The sequence below is a fragment of the Aethalodelphis obliquidens genome, unplaced genomic scaffold, assembly GCF_003676395.1.
Source record: "Aethalodelphis obliquidens isolate GAN/ISIS:26980383/991018 unplaced genomic scaffold, ASM367639v1 scaffold38, whole genome shotgun sequence".
Taxonomy (NCBI): domain Eukaryota; kingdom Metazoa; phylum Chordata; class Mammalia; order Artiodactyla; family Delphinidae; genus Aethalodelphis; species Aethalodelphis obliquidens.
The window spans coordinates 11127951-11142873 of record NW_020837982.1 but is presented as its reverse complement, the minus strand read 5'-3'; the positions used below and the strand labels follow the sequence as shown (position 1 = coordinate 11142873).

The 14923-nt window shown below is 52.6% G+C and overlaps 1 protein-coding gene and 5 non-coding genes across 6 annotated transcripts; 2 read left to right on the top strand and 4 right to left on the bottom strand.

Moving 5' to 3' along the window:
• Nucleotides 1-8064: 8064 nt before the first annotated feature.
• TRNAG-GCC (transfer RNA glycine (anticodon GCC)) lies at nt 8065-8135 on the bottom strand. Its single transcript has one exon. It is a non-coding gene; the product is annotated as a tRNA-Gly (tRNA).
• Nucleotides 8136-10640: 2505 nt separating this feature from the next.
• HES7 (hes family bHLH transcription factor 7) lies at nt 10641-12368 on the top strand. Its single transcript, XM_027130270.1, is given in 4 exon segments — nt 10641-10923; nt 11493-11575; nt 11890-12226; nt 12228-12368. Coding segments are annotated over 4 exon segments (654 nt in total). The 5' UTR covers nt 10641-10827; the 3' UTR covers nt 12366-12368.
• Nucleotides 12369-12933: 565 nt separating this feature from the next.
• Nucleotides 12934-13020, bottom strand: TRNAR-UCU (transfer RNA arginine (anticodon UCU)). Its single transcript is given in 2 exon segments — nt 12934-12969; nt 12984-13020. It is a non-coding gene; the product is annotated as a tRNA-Arg (tRNA).
• Nucleotides 13021-13531: 511 nt separating this feature from the next.
• TRNAL-UAG (transfer RNA leucine (anticodon UAG)) lies at nt 13532-13613 on the top strand. The gene has a single exon. It is a non-coding gene; the product is annotated as a tRNA-Leu (tRNA).
• A 433-nt stretch (nt 13614-14046) lies between these two features.
• Nucleotides 14047-14118, bottom strand: TRNAQ-CUG (transfer RNA glutamine (anticodon CUG)). Its single transcript has one exon. It is a non-coding gene; the product is annotated as a tRNA-Gln (tRNA).
• Nucleotides 14119-14695: 577 nt separating this feature from the next.
• On the bottom strand, nt 14696-14768 carry TRNAK-UUU (transfer RNA lysine (anticodon UUU)). The gene has a single exon. It is a non-coding gene; the product is annotated as a tRNA-Lys (tRNA).
• Nucleotides 14769-14923: the final 155 nt, after the last annotated feature.

Below are 14923 nucleotides of genomic sequence, written 5' to 3'. Positions count from 1 at the left end.
TATCCTGATTCTTCCCTTGGCCCAGGGGCCTGGGCCTCCTACTTCCCCACCCCCAACCCCCAGGTCCCAACTCTCCAGGAACTCCCCCCTACCAGGACCCAGGGGGTCCCAGGAAGCCAGCCTTCTCTTTGAAGAACAAAGAGGGAGGAGCTGAGCCTCGGAACCCAGGCCTGGGGAGACGTCACAGCGGGGGAGGCAAAGCAGCGACACTAGGCCAGCTGTGCTGTCTCAGTTCCTTCCCCGCCTCCCGCCTCCCTAGGGCCCCAGCGCGTGTGGGACACGAGCTCCCCTCCCCCAAGCCCTTACGCTGCCCCGTATTGAGAGGGCGGCCAGGAACAGGCCAGAGGCCCAGACACCCATACACACACCATGTACACAGACAACCACAAGGGACACGTACACAGGCCTGCGCTGACACGGAGGCGTGCCATCCACAGAGGCCCCCAACCCATAGCCTTAGAAACCCTGGGAATGGGTGTGGAGGATGCCCTCACAGCCACATCTACACAGGAGCGATGGCTGCAGAAAATCCCCCAACCAGGCCAACTGGTCTCAGGTTTGGGGAGCCTGAAGTGTATATAATTGTTTTGGGGGGTGAGAGCTTTTTAAGAAAATAATATAAAACTAGGTACAGGGGCTTCCCTGGTGGCGCAGTGGTTGAGAGTCCGCCTGCCAATGCAGGGGACACGGGTTCGTGTCCCAGTTTGGGAAGATCCCACATGCCGCAGAGCGGCTGGGCCCGTGAGCCATGGCCGCTGAGCCTGCGCGTCCGGAGCCTGTGCTCCGCAGCAGGAGAGGCCACAACAGTGAGAGGCCTGCGTACCGCAAAAAAAAAAAAAAAAAAAACACTAGGTACAAAAAGTAATATTTACAGTGTAAAGCAATTATGCTCCAATAAAGATAAAATATTTACAGTGAAACAAGAGATCATAACCTACAAACTGAAAAGGCTGGCAAATGACACAAAGGTTACAAAGTCCAGAAAAATACCTTATTGGTATCAGTTAATTGCCTGCATAGCCCTGTAATACTCTCCACAGACTGGCTACTGACTTTGTATATTTCAAATCTCATTTTTCCTCATTTTTCCTCTACCACCCATGTACTTATAGTGACAAGAGCACTGGATGCATTCACATCACATGGGCCCTTGGGCTTTGCACCTTCACTGCACGACGCCCAGTGAGTGGGCACAGGTGACAGGAGTTTCCCTGGAAGCCATTCCCACACCAGGATGACTGGGCTAGCTTAACTATGCGTGGGAGTGACTGGGAACCACATTAACTGCATTACCATTAACATACCCTCGAATGCCCACAGCAACTCCAACACCGGGGGCGGTGGGCGGGGGGAAAGGGTGACAGAGGGGAAGCTGGAGTGAAAACAGACAGTGGGCTTTACCATTTGCAGTTAAAGTGTCTTATTTTGGCAAGTTTTACAGAAGCATATGGCCATGTGAGCACATTGCTGGGACCCTCCCAGGGGCCTGAGTGAGGGGTCCTGAATTGTACATTTCATCAGCTTCATGGTGCATTCACCTCTGAAATTGTCATTTTTGATTCCACATCTCAGATGGACTCTCAACCTGCCTAGAAATCCTATTCTATCATAGAAGGTTTGTTTTCCTACTCCCCAAAATGAACATTTCACACCTTCTTTCTCCTCAAAGGACCTGTAGCTCTCTCTCCTCCAGCAATAAGCTTGATTCATTCTTTCTTTAAAAATTCTCTTTTATTGAAGTATAGTTGACTTACAGTGTTGTGCTACTTTCTATGTCTATTTCTAAGTGATTCAGTCACACACACACACACATACATATATATATATATATATATATATATATATATATACACACACACACACACACATTCTTTTTCGTATTCTTTTCCATTATGGTTTATCACAGGATTAATTCATTCTTTGGGAAAACAGGAACCACTGGAGGGAAACTGCCTCATCCTTCCCACACTCTAAGTGACCCACACCCCCTGTCTTCCCCATCTCCCTGGGGGTGAGGACTCTTCCCTACTACCTGAGACCCATTTCTCCACCTGGTAGCGAAGTCTACCCACCCACCCACCCACCCTTAGTTACTCCCACCAGCATCAAACACACTCTAGCAACCCTCATCACTTTCTTCTGCTCCGGCTGCCAACAATGTTCCTCCCCATTCACAGCAAAGCTTGACAGAGTTGTGTCTATAGCCACCGTCTGCATGCCTTCACATCCCATTCTCACCTCGACCCACTCAAGTGGGACCGCACAGAGTCACTCTCCCCCCAGGTCATCTGTGATCTCTAAGAGCTAAACCGGGTGGTTGCTTAGCTCCCTTCTTACTTGACCTCCCAGCAGCTTAGCTAGAACTGACGGCTCCCTCCTTCACACACTCTCTTTTCTTGGTCTCCAGGTCACTTGGCTTTTTTGCTACTTCTCTAATCCTACATCCCTTTGACAAGTCTTCCTCCTCAACCTGACCTCGAAGCGTTGGGGTGCTCCACGCTCCTTCTCTTGTCTCTCCACACTCTCTCCCTAGGCACTCCAGTCTCATGGCATTAAAAGCCATCTAACTTCCAATGGCTCCTCCATGTTTACCCTCCGGCTCTGACCCCCAAACTCATGAACAGAGATGAGTACAGTGCCCAGCGTTTTTACATAATTGGCAAATGCTAGGTCTTTTAGAGCATTTATAGATTCTCCTGCTGGGCAGACACCTGGAATGGCCTATCACACAATATTTCAAAGGGGCTTAATTTAAGCCTGCTTCTGTGAGCAGGGCAACTGGCAAGGCCTTATCCCAAGTTAAATTAGTCTCTCGACATATATTAATGATGTTCCTTTTTAGTGTATGATTTCTTTTCTTTTTTTTTTTCCCTTCTGTTGATAGAAAGAGATACTGAAGTTCTTGGCCGTCCCCGAGTAGGCTTCAGGGCTAGTGCCAGGGTTTTTCCGGATTGATGTTCACACACAGATCCAGAGAGCTGACAGCATCATAGGGCTCTAGGTGGATGACGTACTCAGAGCAACTCTGTGCTTGATTTACTATCATGGTCTTCTGCAAACACCGTTGGTTATGTTCTTTAAATAAACCCACAGAGGTTTATTTATTGGTCTGCATCAATTGTGATGTTATATGAAGTGGCCACTGGACTGTTTTGCTTAGTAGGTGTAAACTTCGCACAGAAGTAGAGAATTTGAGGTTTATCTCAGCATTCTTGCTGAGCAAAGTGATTTTTTTCTGGTGTGAAGGAAGCATTAGCAATACTCTGTGACCAGAGAGGAACGACCTGTCCAAAGACACCAATGGACACATCGGTGATAGAATCCCCATTTAAATCTCCATGGCCATCCAGGGATCTCCCAAAGTACTGAAGATGGCTCCTAAAGGCTCCCACAGATCCCAAGATTTTCTGGGAATACCTCATGCAAACACTGCCCTCACGACCATGGTAGATGTACACAGCTCCTGAATTCTGATTTTCCAAAAGTGAACCAATGATCACGTCATGAAAGCCATCCACACTGACATCTGAAAGAGCTACGACTGCTGAACCAAACCGAGCATTTTCAACACCCTGGGGCCTTCCAGAAATTGGTGCCAATTCAAAACGCCCTTTGTGGTAGAGAACAGCTAGACTCTTCCCTCCTCTTTCTTTAGGTCATCTGTGTACGTTGGTGCAGTAATGTGTCTTTATCCACATCGACTGAACTCCGCACACTACCAACTTAGGAGCCAATCTGGTTACCCCCGTGAGACTGAATAACTGCGACACTGTCATTCTCATTAACACTGTACAGTACTATCCGGTCAGTACTATTTGTCCGAGGGGCACCAGCAACGAAGTGGACACTTTTTCCAATAGAAATTGAAGCCACAAAGTAACCTAACTATGAGCGCCATCTGTAGGCTTAAAGCCTGTTCTGATGGGACTGACGTCAAGCTGTCGTGGTGAAAAAACTTCAGGGTGAGGTCTATCAGAAGGTTAATCAGCTCATTTCCCACTGTCGATTTTACCCGGGACTCCTGTGGGGAAATTGGAATTGGGTACCTCAAGTCCAAGGGAGTCCCTGGGCCTCTTCATTCATCAGAGTGTTCCTCTCTTTCTGCCATGCGAGAGGCTGTCTTCTTTTATCGTTTCTTCTTCTGTTTTAACCTAGGGCAATCTGTTTTCCAACGTTCTTCCTCCTGACAGTAAGCACGTTGTTCCTTCCCCAGTGGGGGCTTACTTCTTCTCAGGTTACTCGCCTTCTGGGAATCCAACGCCACTATGCCAAAAGAAGTGGCATTTCCTTCTGCATCTTCTTTCTTCTGTTGTTGCTTTTGAAGTGTTCAACAGGGAACGACATCTACCAGCTGAGAAGGGTTCAATCAAGCACCATCTCACCTTTGCAGCTCTCTCCTGATATCTGAGGCACTTCGCCCCCCGAAACGTCAACTTTACCATTCTAATATTTTCAGGGGCCTCGGGGTCTCCACTAGTATGATGTTTGTAGGCCTGATAAATCCTTTCTAAAAATTCCGAGAGTTCTTCATTTGTTTTGCTGAATTTCTTGAATTTTGTTCAAACCCTTTTGCTTTGGTTCCCATTTTCAAAGCCCTGCCAAGGTGCACGAAGAAGCAGTGCTCTAATAAGGGCCTTCCTCCCTCGCTGGGGTCCCAACTGGGTTCAGCTGTGGGGGCTGCCAAGTGGGCTTCAGGTGTAAAGGATCCTCCTTGTGAAGTAGGGTTGAAATCTTTCCAATTAAACAAGCCTGAGAAGCCCCGCCAGCCGGCATTCAGGCCCCCTAAGAGATAACCGCATAAGGGAAACCGCCTCGCCCCGGGAGTACCCTCTGGCCCGAACTGGGCGCCCAGTTGGGTCTTATGTGACAATACCAGACCAAGTCCCTGTGCCCCAGAAACTAACAAACACAGGATTTTCTAATGGATCCCTATGAGGAGGGGAAGTCCTGAGCCCCAGTGTCAGGAAGTGGGGCTGGATAGGAGTGCAAGGTGGTGGAAGGAGTGGATATATTGGCATAATGATCAGAGCAGCTAAGACAGCTTGCTTGGCTGGAGGAGTTAAGGTTTGCAGCAACATATTCTCGCTCTCATTCCCTTCCTTTTTTCATTTTCCCTGATGTAATAGCACAAATGCTTACACATAAAGGATTTCATTATTCTTCCCTGCTTTCTCACAGAATAGCCACCATAAAATCATAAATGCAATTGATCCCTTCTAACCATCAAAAGGATGCCTTTTTGCTTTGGCATCAACCAACCAGGCTGAATTCTGGGATGGGGCTTTTGGTGATTTTAGGAACCAAGTGGAACCCTTCTCTTCTCTCTGGGAAAGTCCCACAGACTTCTTTTTTTGTTTTTCCTGTTGTTCCTTTCCTCCATTTGACATCAGTAAGAGCTCTAACTATCGCAAAATTGATTTGGTTGTAAATGGAGAAACAGTACCAAACAAAATGAAATGAAAAACCCAAGGGACAACAGAAAATCCTAAATAAATCCTCAAGTTTGGTCTTGGGATTTTACATATACCAACGACACAGGAGACCACAAATGACATAATTAACACAGCAAGGGTAGCAGTACATGGTGCACAGGGTCCCAAGATAACCGTGCCTAAACCCCTTCTGGAGATCCTAACAGGTACTGTGGCCACACATTGTTTCAATAAAACATATTCGTCCCACTCATGGGTTCTTGGCTGTAATCCGATCATTTATCAAAACATGCCTCAGAGAACTTTCTTTAGGGATAGTTGAAACATTTCCCCATTTTTAAATACAGAAATGCGGACAAACAAAACACAAATGGCACACACAAAGGCTAGCATCCAAAGAAACAAACGAACCGGTTCACAAATTAGGTAAAAGTTCAACAACTCTTTCCTCTCTCCAACAAGGCACCCCCACTCAAATACAAAACAAATTGGCTTATTCCAGACAAAACCGCCCAAATATAGAGGAAATAAAGTTTCCCGCTGTACACACCGGAGTGACTTACCCTACAGTATAGAGCCCGTTAGCTCCCAAACGTGGATTCCTTGCTCTGCCTGCCAAGTGCTGGGGCAGTCGGTGCTGCTTTGGGGAATTTTGAAGGGCAGATCCTCAGGACGAGTGGTCCTGGCAGCTGCTAGGGCCTTACCCGAGAATTCCTCAACCAGGGTCAGCTGGCCGTGAGCAGCAGCGAGGCTTGCTCACCAAGTCAAAGCCCCTACTGCTCACTGCCACAAGCCGATAAATCAAGAGATGAGTTGTTGGGGGCAAGGAATAGCTACTTTACTTGGAAAGCCAGCTGACCAAGAAGATGGGGGACTTCTGTCCCAAAGAACCATCTTGCCTGAGTTAGAATTCAGCTTCTTTTATACCAAAAAAGGAGGGAGTAAAGTCAAACATTTCTTGGTTCTGGTCAGCCTCCAGAAGGGATGTGTCAATGTCTTCCTTCCTGCACAGGTGGGCCTGGTCAGGATGTTTCCTGTGAGCTAATAAAGGTATTTTATCTTAATGCTCATTACCTGGGAGGCAGGGTTCCCAGAGACAGGCCATTATGTGTAATTTAAGATTATAGGCAACATCCCTTTAGTGATTAAGTTGTAACAGAACACAAAGGTTCTTCCCTATTACGTGATCACCCAGAGTAAAGCAGCCCTTCACTCTCAAGTCATTGCCACGACCAGTTGTCCCTGGCCCCACCCTCATAACCATCTTAGATTTTCTGCTTTCTTACTTATTTTCTGTCTCCTCCCCGCCCCCACCATAATGTAAATGTAAGGAGAGCCCAGGTCCAAGGCACCCTCAATGCCTAACAACACTTGGTGCACAAGAGGCCCTCCATAAATAGCGGCTTCGTGACTGAGCACAGCGGCTGTGCACACCGACATACAGATGCCCAGACAGTTGTAGAGTTTCCTTCTGGGGGCCACTGTCACGCCTTAGAGTTGAGAAGAGAGCATGCCCAGTCACTGACACAATCCAGAGACGAAAAAGAAAAACCCCAAGCCTATCCCAGATGAAGCAGGAAGATGAGGCCCAGATGGAGCTGGAAGAGATAGGAGACAGGATCCAGAGGCAGAGACCCAGACCCGGGGCGAGCTCCGGAGAGAGGGACCGAGAGGGACCAGACTCAGCGAACTAGAGAGGCGGGCCCGTGGCAGCCCGGGCAGCAGCCAGAGACTGTGCCCGGAGGAGGGGCGCGAGCGCGGGGGAAGACGGTGGAAAACCAGCGCCCGAGCCCGGGAGCCCGGGAGCCCGGGAGCCCGGGAGCCCGGGAGCCCGGTCCACCCCGCCCCCGCTCACAAGTGGCCGCGGCAGCTGTCTGGAGCCCGGCCGCCCGCCGGCCCGACGCGTGCGGGATCAAAGCGGCCGGGAAGGGGCGGGCGGGGAGTGGCAGGAACCTGGAGGTGTGAGCGAGCTTCCCAGGGGATGGCCGGAGCGTGGGAGCACAGAGGGCCGGCAGGGGACAGAGTCCTGGAGACACGATCCCAGAGATCGAGACGCAGACGCGGAAAGGGATGCAGAGGCCGGAGAGACCCGGAGCCAGAGATACAGAGACCACAGAAGACCCAGAGAGACCCAGCGTAGCCGTTGTGAAGATACCTGGAAAGAATGTGCAAGAGACAGAGACGCCGATAGAAGGCGGGACAAAAAGGCCGTGACCGTGGACTTAGAGAGAAAGAAGGCGGGCTCCAGAGAACAGAAACAGAGAGCGAGGAAGAGAAAAGGAAAGAAGAGCAACTGGGCCTTAGAGCTCAAGGGGCGGAGGACCTCGCCCCTCCCCCGCGGAGGGCTGAGAGGACCCCCGGGGCAGGGATCCCAGCGCCGGGTCCTTTCTCAGGGTCACGCCTGCGGAGGTGCGGGCAGGGGGCGGAGGGAGGGGTGTGGACAGCCGGAACCCCAGGCTGGGAGGATGGGAGTGTGAGGACGTTCGAAATCAGGGGCTGGATCCGGCGCCTCAAACTCTGCTACAGAGTAAAAAATCTAAGTATTAATATTAATATTTGGTAGAAATCTTAAAGATGCCTTTCAGATACATCAGAAAAGACATCTTTGGAGAAAGGACGAAAAGTCAGATGATGCATTGGCCGGGAATCGAACCCGGGCCTCCCGCGTGGCAGGCGAGAATTCTACCACTGAACCACCAATGCAAGTGAAAGTTGAGCTTCGGTAGATCCAACTCAGTTTGTAAGGAGTCGAGGCGACTACGGCCAGGGAGGCTTTATGGCCAGGAAGGCTTTATAGCCAGGGTCTTCGCAGAGAAACGGTCCCAATAGTTGACATGGGTGGAGCGCCAGGCCATCCTTCCTCCCGCCTGGATCCGGTCACCCGGCCATAAAGTCGCCCCATATGGCCAGGGGCGGCCCCACACCCGGGTGCGAACTGCCGCCGGGGGCCCCGAGCCTCGCGTGCAGGTGAGAAAAACTCAGCCCAGCCCAGGTTCCCAAGGAGGGGGGCAGCGGGGGGTTCTGGGGCCACACATCTGCGCTCCCATTTGGCTCAGGTAGGGGGAGGTGGGATGTGCTGGGTTCCCTGATTCCAAATGGGAGCGCCCTCCCCAAGGTCTGTGTTCCCCTGGCTCGGACTTTGGCAAGGCAGGCTCCGTGAAAAAACCAAGCTGTGGACGGGCGCTGGGAGGGCTCGGAGGAGCCCCATCCGTCTCTGACTCCGCAGCTATCTTCTGACTCGGTCTGCAACGCCACCGTGTCATTCTGTGTCCTTGTCCCTGGCATTCTTGCTGTCCCGTTAAATCTCTGATTTTATCTTCTCAGGCACTTTGTCTTGAAGTCTGCAAGTCTCACGCATCATTCTGCAGAGTGGCATACTCTTGGTTTGAGGTGGGTGTTGATCCCTTTTTTGTTCCCTTTCTTATCTTTTTAAGAAAACTGCCTTCTCCTTGTCCCCCCCATAATCACGAGGGATCCCCAGGAGCAAGCAACACGAGCTCACTTGTATCAGGTGTCCTGGCAGCCACACCCCTGAATCTCCTATAATTAGTTTTGAATCAAATACTTCTAAGTGGAAAGATCTCTCCACCCGTGCTTCAAAGCCTTGCTTCCTCTTCCATGAGGCTTCCCCCACCCCAGTCCAGCCGTCCCTCACGATGACCCTTTCCCAGAGCACCTAATTCACTGTGCTTCTAAAATAGCTACTTGACAACACACAAGCGTTTTCTACTGAAACTTGCAGGAATAAACTGGGCCTCCAGTCCATATCTCAGTACGATCGGTCCCAGCCTAGACCAGTGCCCAGTGGGCACAATGAATACGCAGATATTGGGGAACTGAATATGACTGACTTAGATTGAACAGAGCTTCTCTTCCACCTGCAAAGTCCCAGTTGAATAAACGGATCCAGCCAGCACACTCAGGTGGCTCATTATCTCAAGTAGGAGGTGAATTTTGGGGAAAGATGTATAGGATCCAGCCTAGGGGCTGAGGGATGCTAACTTTTCGATTTCAGGGTTAGTGGGGAGTACAGTGAGCTCCCAAGAAAGCTGAAATAGTGAACGGGGGGGGGAACTCTGAACTCCACTCCTGAGTTCTATCCCCAAACTACTCAAACTCTCTCTTCTCCTAATTACCTCCTCCCTTCAGCTGGGTCCCGCCTCATTATACAGCCTTATGGTCCTTAAACAGCCGGTGCTGCACTGGCCTCTCATTTCCCACACTCCCAGGCCAGTTCCACTCGTACCCCTCCCCCTTGTGCTCCTCCCCTTTCCGGGAGCCTCGTGCCCAGGGTAGAGTCGGGCAGGAGCCAGGTGCCGAAGGGGCGGGTCCGGGTCTTTACCACCCCCTACTCGGGAGCCTGCGGGATATAAGGCTCAGGGAGAGCGGGGACTCGGTCCACACAAGGGTCCGGAGGAGCAATGGTCACCCGGGATCGAGCCGAGAATAGGGACAGCCCCAAGGTGAGAGGCGGGAGAGGAGGAAGCAGAGGTCCCTGGGCTGGTCAGGGGACAGGGTCCCTGAGACCGAAAGTCAGAGAAGAGGCTGGAGATGCAGGGCTGGAAGGGGGAGAGGTGCGCGGGGAACCCGAGGAGCCAGGAGCTGGGGAGGAAGCTGCGAAGTATGGAGAAGGGGTTAGCGTCAGAGCTGGCACTGGGTGGGCGGCAGAAGCAGAGGTCTGGGGCGTAGGTAATGGCAGTTGACACCTTGTGGCCTGGCGGGCTTGGGCGGGGGTCAGAGTCCGAGTAAAATAAGCAGGAGGAGCACAGAGATAAGGGACGAGAGTGGAAACAAAAAGCGGAGAGGATAGGCCCTTGCTCCATGCGGGCTGTGAGCCGGAGGTGGGCCAATGCAGCCTTGTAAGAGAAGGTCTGGAGGGCATTGGTTCCAGAGGCCCGAGCCCAGGTGGAAGATCTTAGAACCAACGGAGAAGGGTGACCGCACAGGCGGGTTAGTGGGAGAAGAGGGGGCGCGGTCGCTCTGGGTATCTCCCTTTCTACACTCAGGGCCACCAACTCAGCCCGCCGCCTTGCGGCCCACGTGTCTGGGCGCAAAGAGGGCCCCCAAAGTTCTCCACTGAGACAGAGAAAGACTGCACGAGACGGAGACGTAGAGAGAAAAGAGGAGGAGGAGAGACACAGAGAGGGGAGGAGGGAGGACAAGAATGAGAGAGGAGAATGCAGAAGACCCGGGAGAGGAGGCGAGCTACAGAAATTGACCCTAGGGGCGTTGGGAGGGGGAGCGGAGAGGGATCGAATGGGTCCGGCCTTAGGTTCTCTGGCGTCTTGGGGAAGAGGTGGAGGCCGGACTATCCCAGCGGCGGGATTCCGACGCCTGCGCGGCCGCGCTGAGTCTCGGTCGGGTCGGCCCGCTCTCCCTTTCCTGCTGGTCGCAGATGCTGAAGCCGCTTGTGGAGAAGCGGCGCCGGGACCGCATCAACCGCAGCCTGGAAGAACTGAGGCTGCTGCTGCTGGAGCGGACCCGAGACCAGGTCAGTTCTTCCGCCATCATCGGACTCCCAAGCATTCCGTCCTCCTGTCTCAGGGCTTCCCACTTGGGTGGGGACATATGCTGCTTTGGCGACCCTGGCCCCAAGGCATCCTGACCCTTCGAATCCCATCCCAGACCCCCTCTCGCTCTCAGAACGCGATCTTCATCGCCACCCCTCGGGTCTGTAAGTTTCACACCCGGCTCTGTAAATTTCATTCCCGGGGGTCAGTTTCAACCTTTGGGTCTGTAAATTCTCCCTCCTCCTCCCCCACACTCTCCGAGATAGCCAGCAAGGTGGTTAATTTCATTCCCCGGGTTTTCTGTTCAAATCCGCTCCTCACACTGTGGGTTGGTTTCATCTCCTCGGGTTGGACAGTTTCGTCTCAGGGTGGGCCAGGACCATTCTTGGTCATCTCCACTCCACATTCGGTAGCGCGCTCTGTGGTCCGCGCACAAACGCGATCCAGGGGCACCCCCAGCTCCCGCATCCCCCCTCCCTTCTTCCCCCTGCCACTTTCCCCCTCTCTCCCCACCCCTTTCTGTCTCTGCGCCCTCCCCTCCCATCTGTAGAACCTCCGGAACCCGAAGCTGGAGAAAGCAGAGATACTGGAGTTCGCCGTGGGCTACTTGAGGGAGCGAAGCCGGGTGGAGCCCCCGGGTACAGCGCGGGGGTGGGGCAGCGGAGGGAGGGAGGGGAGAATTCACTGGGGCCCGGGCCGGGGTAGATGGGGCGGACCCTGTGGTGGACGGTGGGCTTGGGGTGTGGCATGCTCCGCTCCGAGGCGAGGTTAATAATAACACCCGCGCGTGTCTGTCTCTGTCTCCCCCTCATTTTCTCCCTCTGTCGGTCCATCTGGCTTCCTGACTCTGTCTGTGCGCCTGTCCGGCCTCGGTATCTCTGCGCCCCGCCCCTTCCCCCCCCCCTTCTGGGACCCCTGCCCTGCCCTCCCGTCCTCCCGCCGGCCGTACCCGCTGCCGCGGCTTCAGGTGTTCCCCGGTCCCCAGCCCAGGACGCCGAGGCGCTCGCCAGCTGCTACTTGTCCGGCTTCCGCGAGTGCCTGCTTCGCCTGGCGGCCTTCGCGCACGACGCCAGCCCGGCCGCCCGAGCCCAGCTCTTCTCCGCGCTGCAAGGTTACCTGCGCCCCAAGCCGCCCCGGCCGGAACCGGTAGATCCGAGGCCCCAAGCGCCGCGCCCACCGCTGGACCCCGCCGCCCCAGCGCCCGGCCCCGCGCTGCACCAGCGCCCCCCAGTGCACAAGGGCCTCCCTAGCCCGCGCTGCGCATGGTCCCCGTCCCCCTGCTCCCCCCCGAGCCAGGGATTCCGGCGCGCCGGCCCCCCTCACCGGACTGCTGCCGCCGCCGCCGCCGCCGCCTCACAGACAAGACGGGGCGCCCAAGGCCCCGCCGCCCCCGCCGCCCGCTTTCTGGAGACCTTGGCCCTGAGCTTTGGGGGGGTGGGGGTGGGGACGGGGGCTGGGGGGTTGGGGTAGAGACTCCAGCCCGAGCGCAGCAGAGGGACCCGGGCGTTGGGGTGAGGAGGTGTTGGGGAGGGCGGCGGGGCGCGCGTTCGCAGCGCGCGGGTGAGATGTGGTCTATATTAGAGTATCTATATAAATATATATTTCCCTGGTTCCTGTCCCTTCTCCCTGCCCCCTTTGCGTCTAGGATTGTACCCTCTCTGCCCCCGGCCCAGCCCCAGTCCCTTCCCCAGTCCCTAGTGCATGGAATAAAGTGGTTATTAAATCCCCGTGTGTCCCCGAGCCAGGGGCCTGCCTTTATCTCGGCGTCCACGCCCACTTTCCCTCCCATTCTGTCTCCCGCCCCCCCCCCCAAGTCCTGCTCTCCTTGGCCCAAGACCCGGGGCAGACAGGTAAGTAAAGAAGAGCAGAGCGGAGGCTGAGGTTGGAACTGAAACCAGATGGAAAACAGATAGGATGGGGGAGAAGGGATGGGAGCCTTTAAGAAAAAGCCGGATAAAGAGGAAAGGGAAAAAAATAAAATAAAATAAAATCGACTCTGGTGGGATTCGAACCCACAACCTTTGAATCGCTCTTTCGTCACTAGAAGTCCAATGCGCTATCCATTGCGCCACAGAGCCACCTGGCGGGCGGCGGCGTCCGACGGCTTACGGGTACTAGAATGGGAAAGGGGCGGGGGGAGGGGGAGGGTTGTGAGGGAATTGGGCGGGGCGTGTGACAGAAGCGCGTGGTTTGGACCTCAGAGGCTTGCCTGGAAGAGGTAGCGTGCGCAAAGCACGTGAGCCAGGTGGGAGTGCGGGAGCATAGGGGTGGAAGAAACTGGGAGACAGCGCAACTGAATATGAGCGAGCGAGTACAGAGCTCCAGCTGCCCTCTTGGGGGATGCTTCCAGTCCAGGCGCATCCCACTCCCAGATGTGGCCCCACCCATAAGAATAAACTTGTTTTGTTGGAAATTTTCTGTGTCTCTCTGTTTCTTCTGGTCTCTCTGCCTTCCCATCTGCTGCTCCGCTCTCCGAAGGAATCTCGATAGTTGCCAAAGAAGACCAGCCAATTTAGCAGAACTATTTGTAGCTCCACTCCTCCTTTCTAGTCTCTTAGGAAGACTGCGAGGAAAGGTTTCCCCCACGCAGGTAGCGTGGCCGAGCGGTCTAAGGCGCTGGATTTAGGCTCCAGTCTCTTCGGAGGCGTGGGTTCGAATCCCACCGCTGCCAGACCAGAGTTTTTCTCGAGGCTTAAGCACTCTTTAATTCATAAAGTAAATTACTTACTTTTATGAGAACTCCTGGTAGCGGTCTCACCAACGTGTATTCCAGACAGAACTTAGGTCTGCCTCCCAGCCCCAAACCAATACATAATGGAAACTGCCAAAGAAACCTCGGACCTTCATAATCGATCTCCACTTTAACATGTCGTCAAATAACATTCCTATCAAAATTAGTGCAACTTGCTATATATTTAAGTGACTTACTGTATGTTCTCCTGACGGTGTGCTACAGGCTCGAATTACCTAGCCTGAAAAGCTCAGAAGGTAAGACCCTAGTTTAATTTTCTTTCCAGATCCTTTCAGAACATAAGAGAATATCATACATGAAGCTAATGAATAATATAATAGAACATTGGTATTGAGTGAAAACGAAAAAGGAAAGGTTCCACCGAGATTTGAACTCGGATCGCTGGATTCAGAGTCCAGAGTGCTAACCATTACACCATGGAACCCATTCCCTAAGAAAAGCTTCTGACAGTATATATATTATTGTACTTCCTATTCTGTGCCTTTACGTACTTCGCCATTCATAGAAGACAAAAAAGAGTTGTCGGATTAGGGTGGATACCGCTATCGAGCACCTGAAATATGAATTTAAATGTGCTGTAAGTATAAAATACACACTGTAATTAGTACAAAAAATGGTTAAAATTTCATTAATAATTTAAAAATATTGATTACATGATAAAATAAGATTTAGGATATAATGGGTTAAGTAAAGTGTTATTAAAATTAATTTCAAAAAAATTTCACCTATTTCTTTGTACTCTTTTTAATGTGTGGCTCCTAGAAAATTTAAATTCGCATGTATGGCTCGCATATGCACTGCTCTAAAACATCTCCGCTCTCCCTCCACTGTCATTCGTTCTGCCTTCTGAAAAATACCCTGACGCACTTAATACCGTTTCCTCTTAACACCAGGCAGCAATATTTGCGTTACTCTTTTCCTCTGTTATGTTTGAATGAATACAATTATTTACTCAAAAATATTCTAAAGATTTTCATGTACCGGTGGAGAAAAAGGGCAGACGCCCGAACAGGGACTTGAACCCTGGACCCTCAGATTAAAAGTCTGATGCTCTACCGACTGAGCTATCCGGGCTCTGCTACACAAGCGCTTCTACTTCCTATAAGAGTTTCGCATTTACGAAAATGCTGAGGATAAGCGGTATCCTATGCACGCGCGCAGGAGACTACAGAACGCACCTCGAGGAAGCCGGTGAAGCTAATGGCGGATGATTGCGCTTTATCGGACCC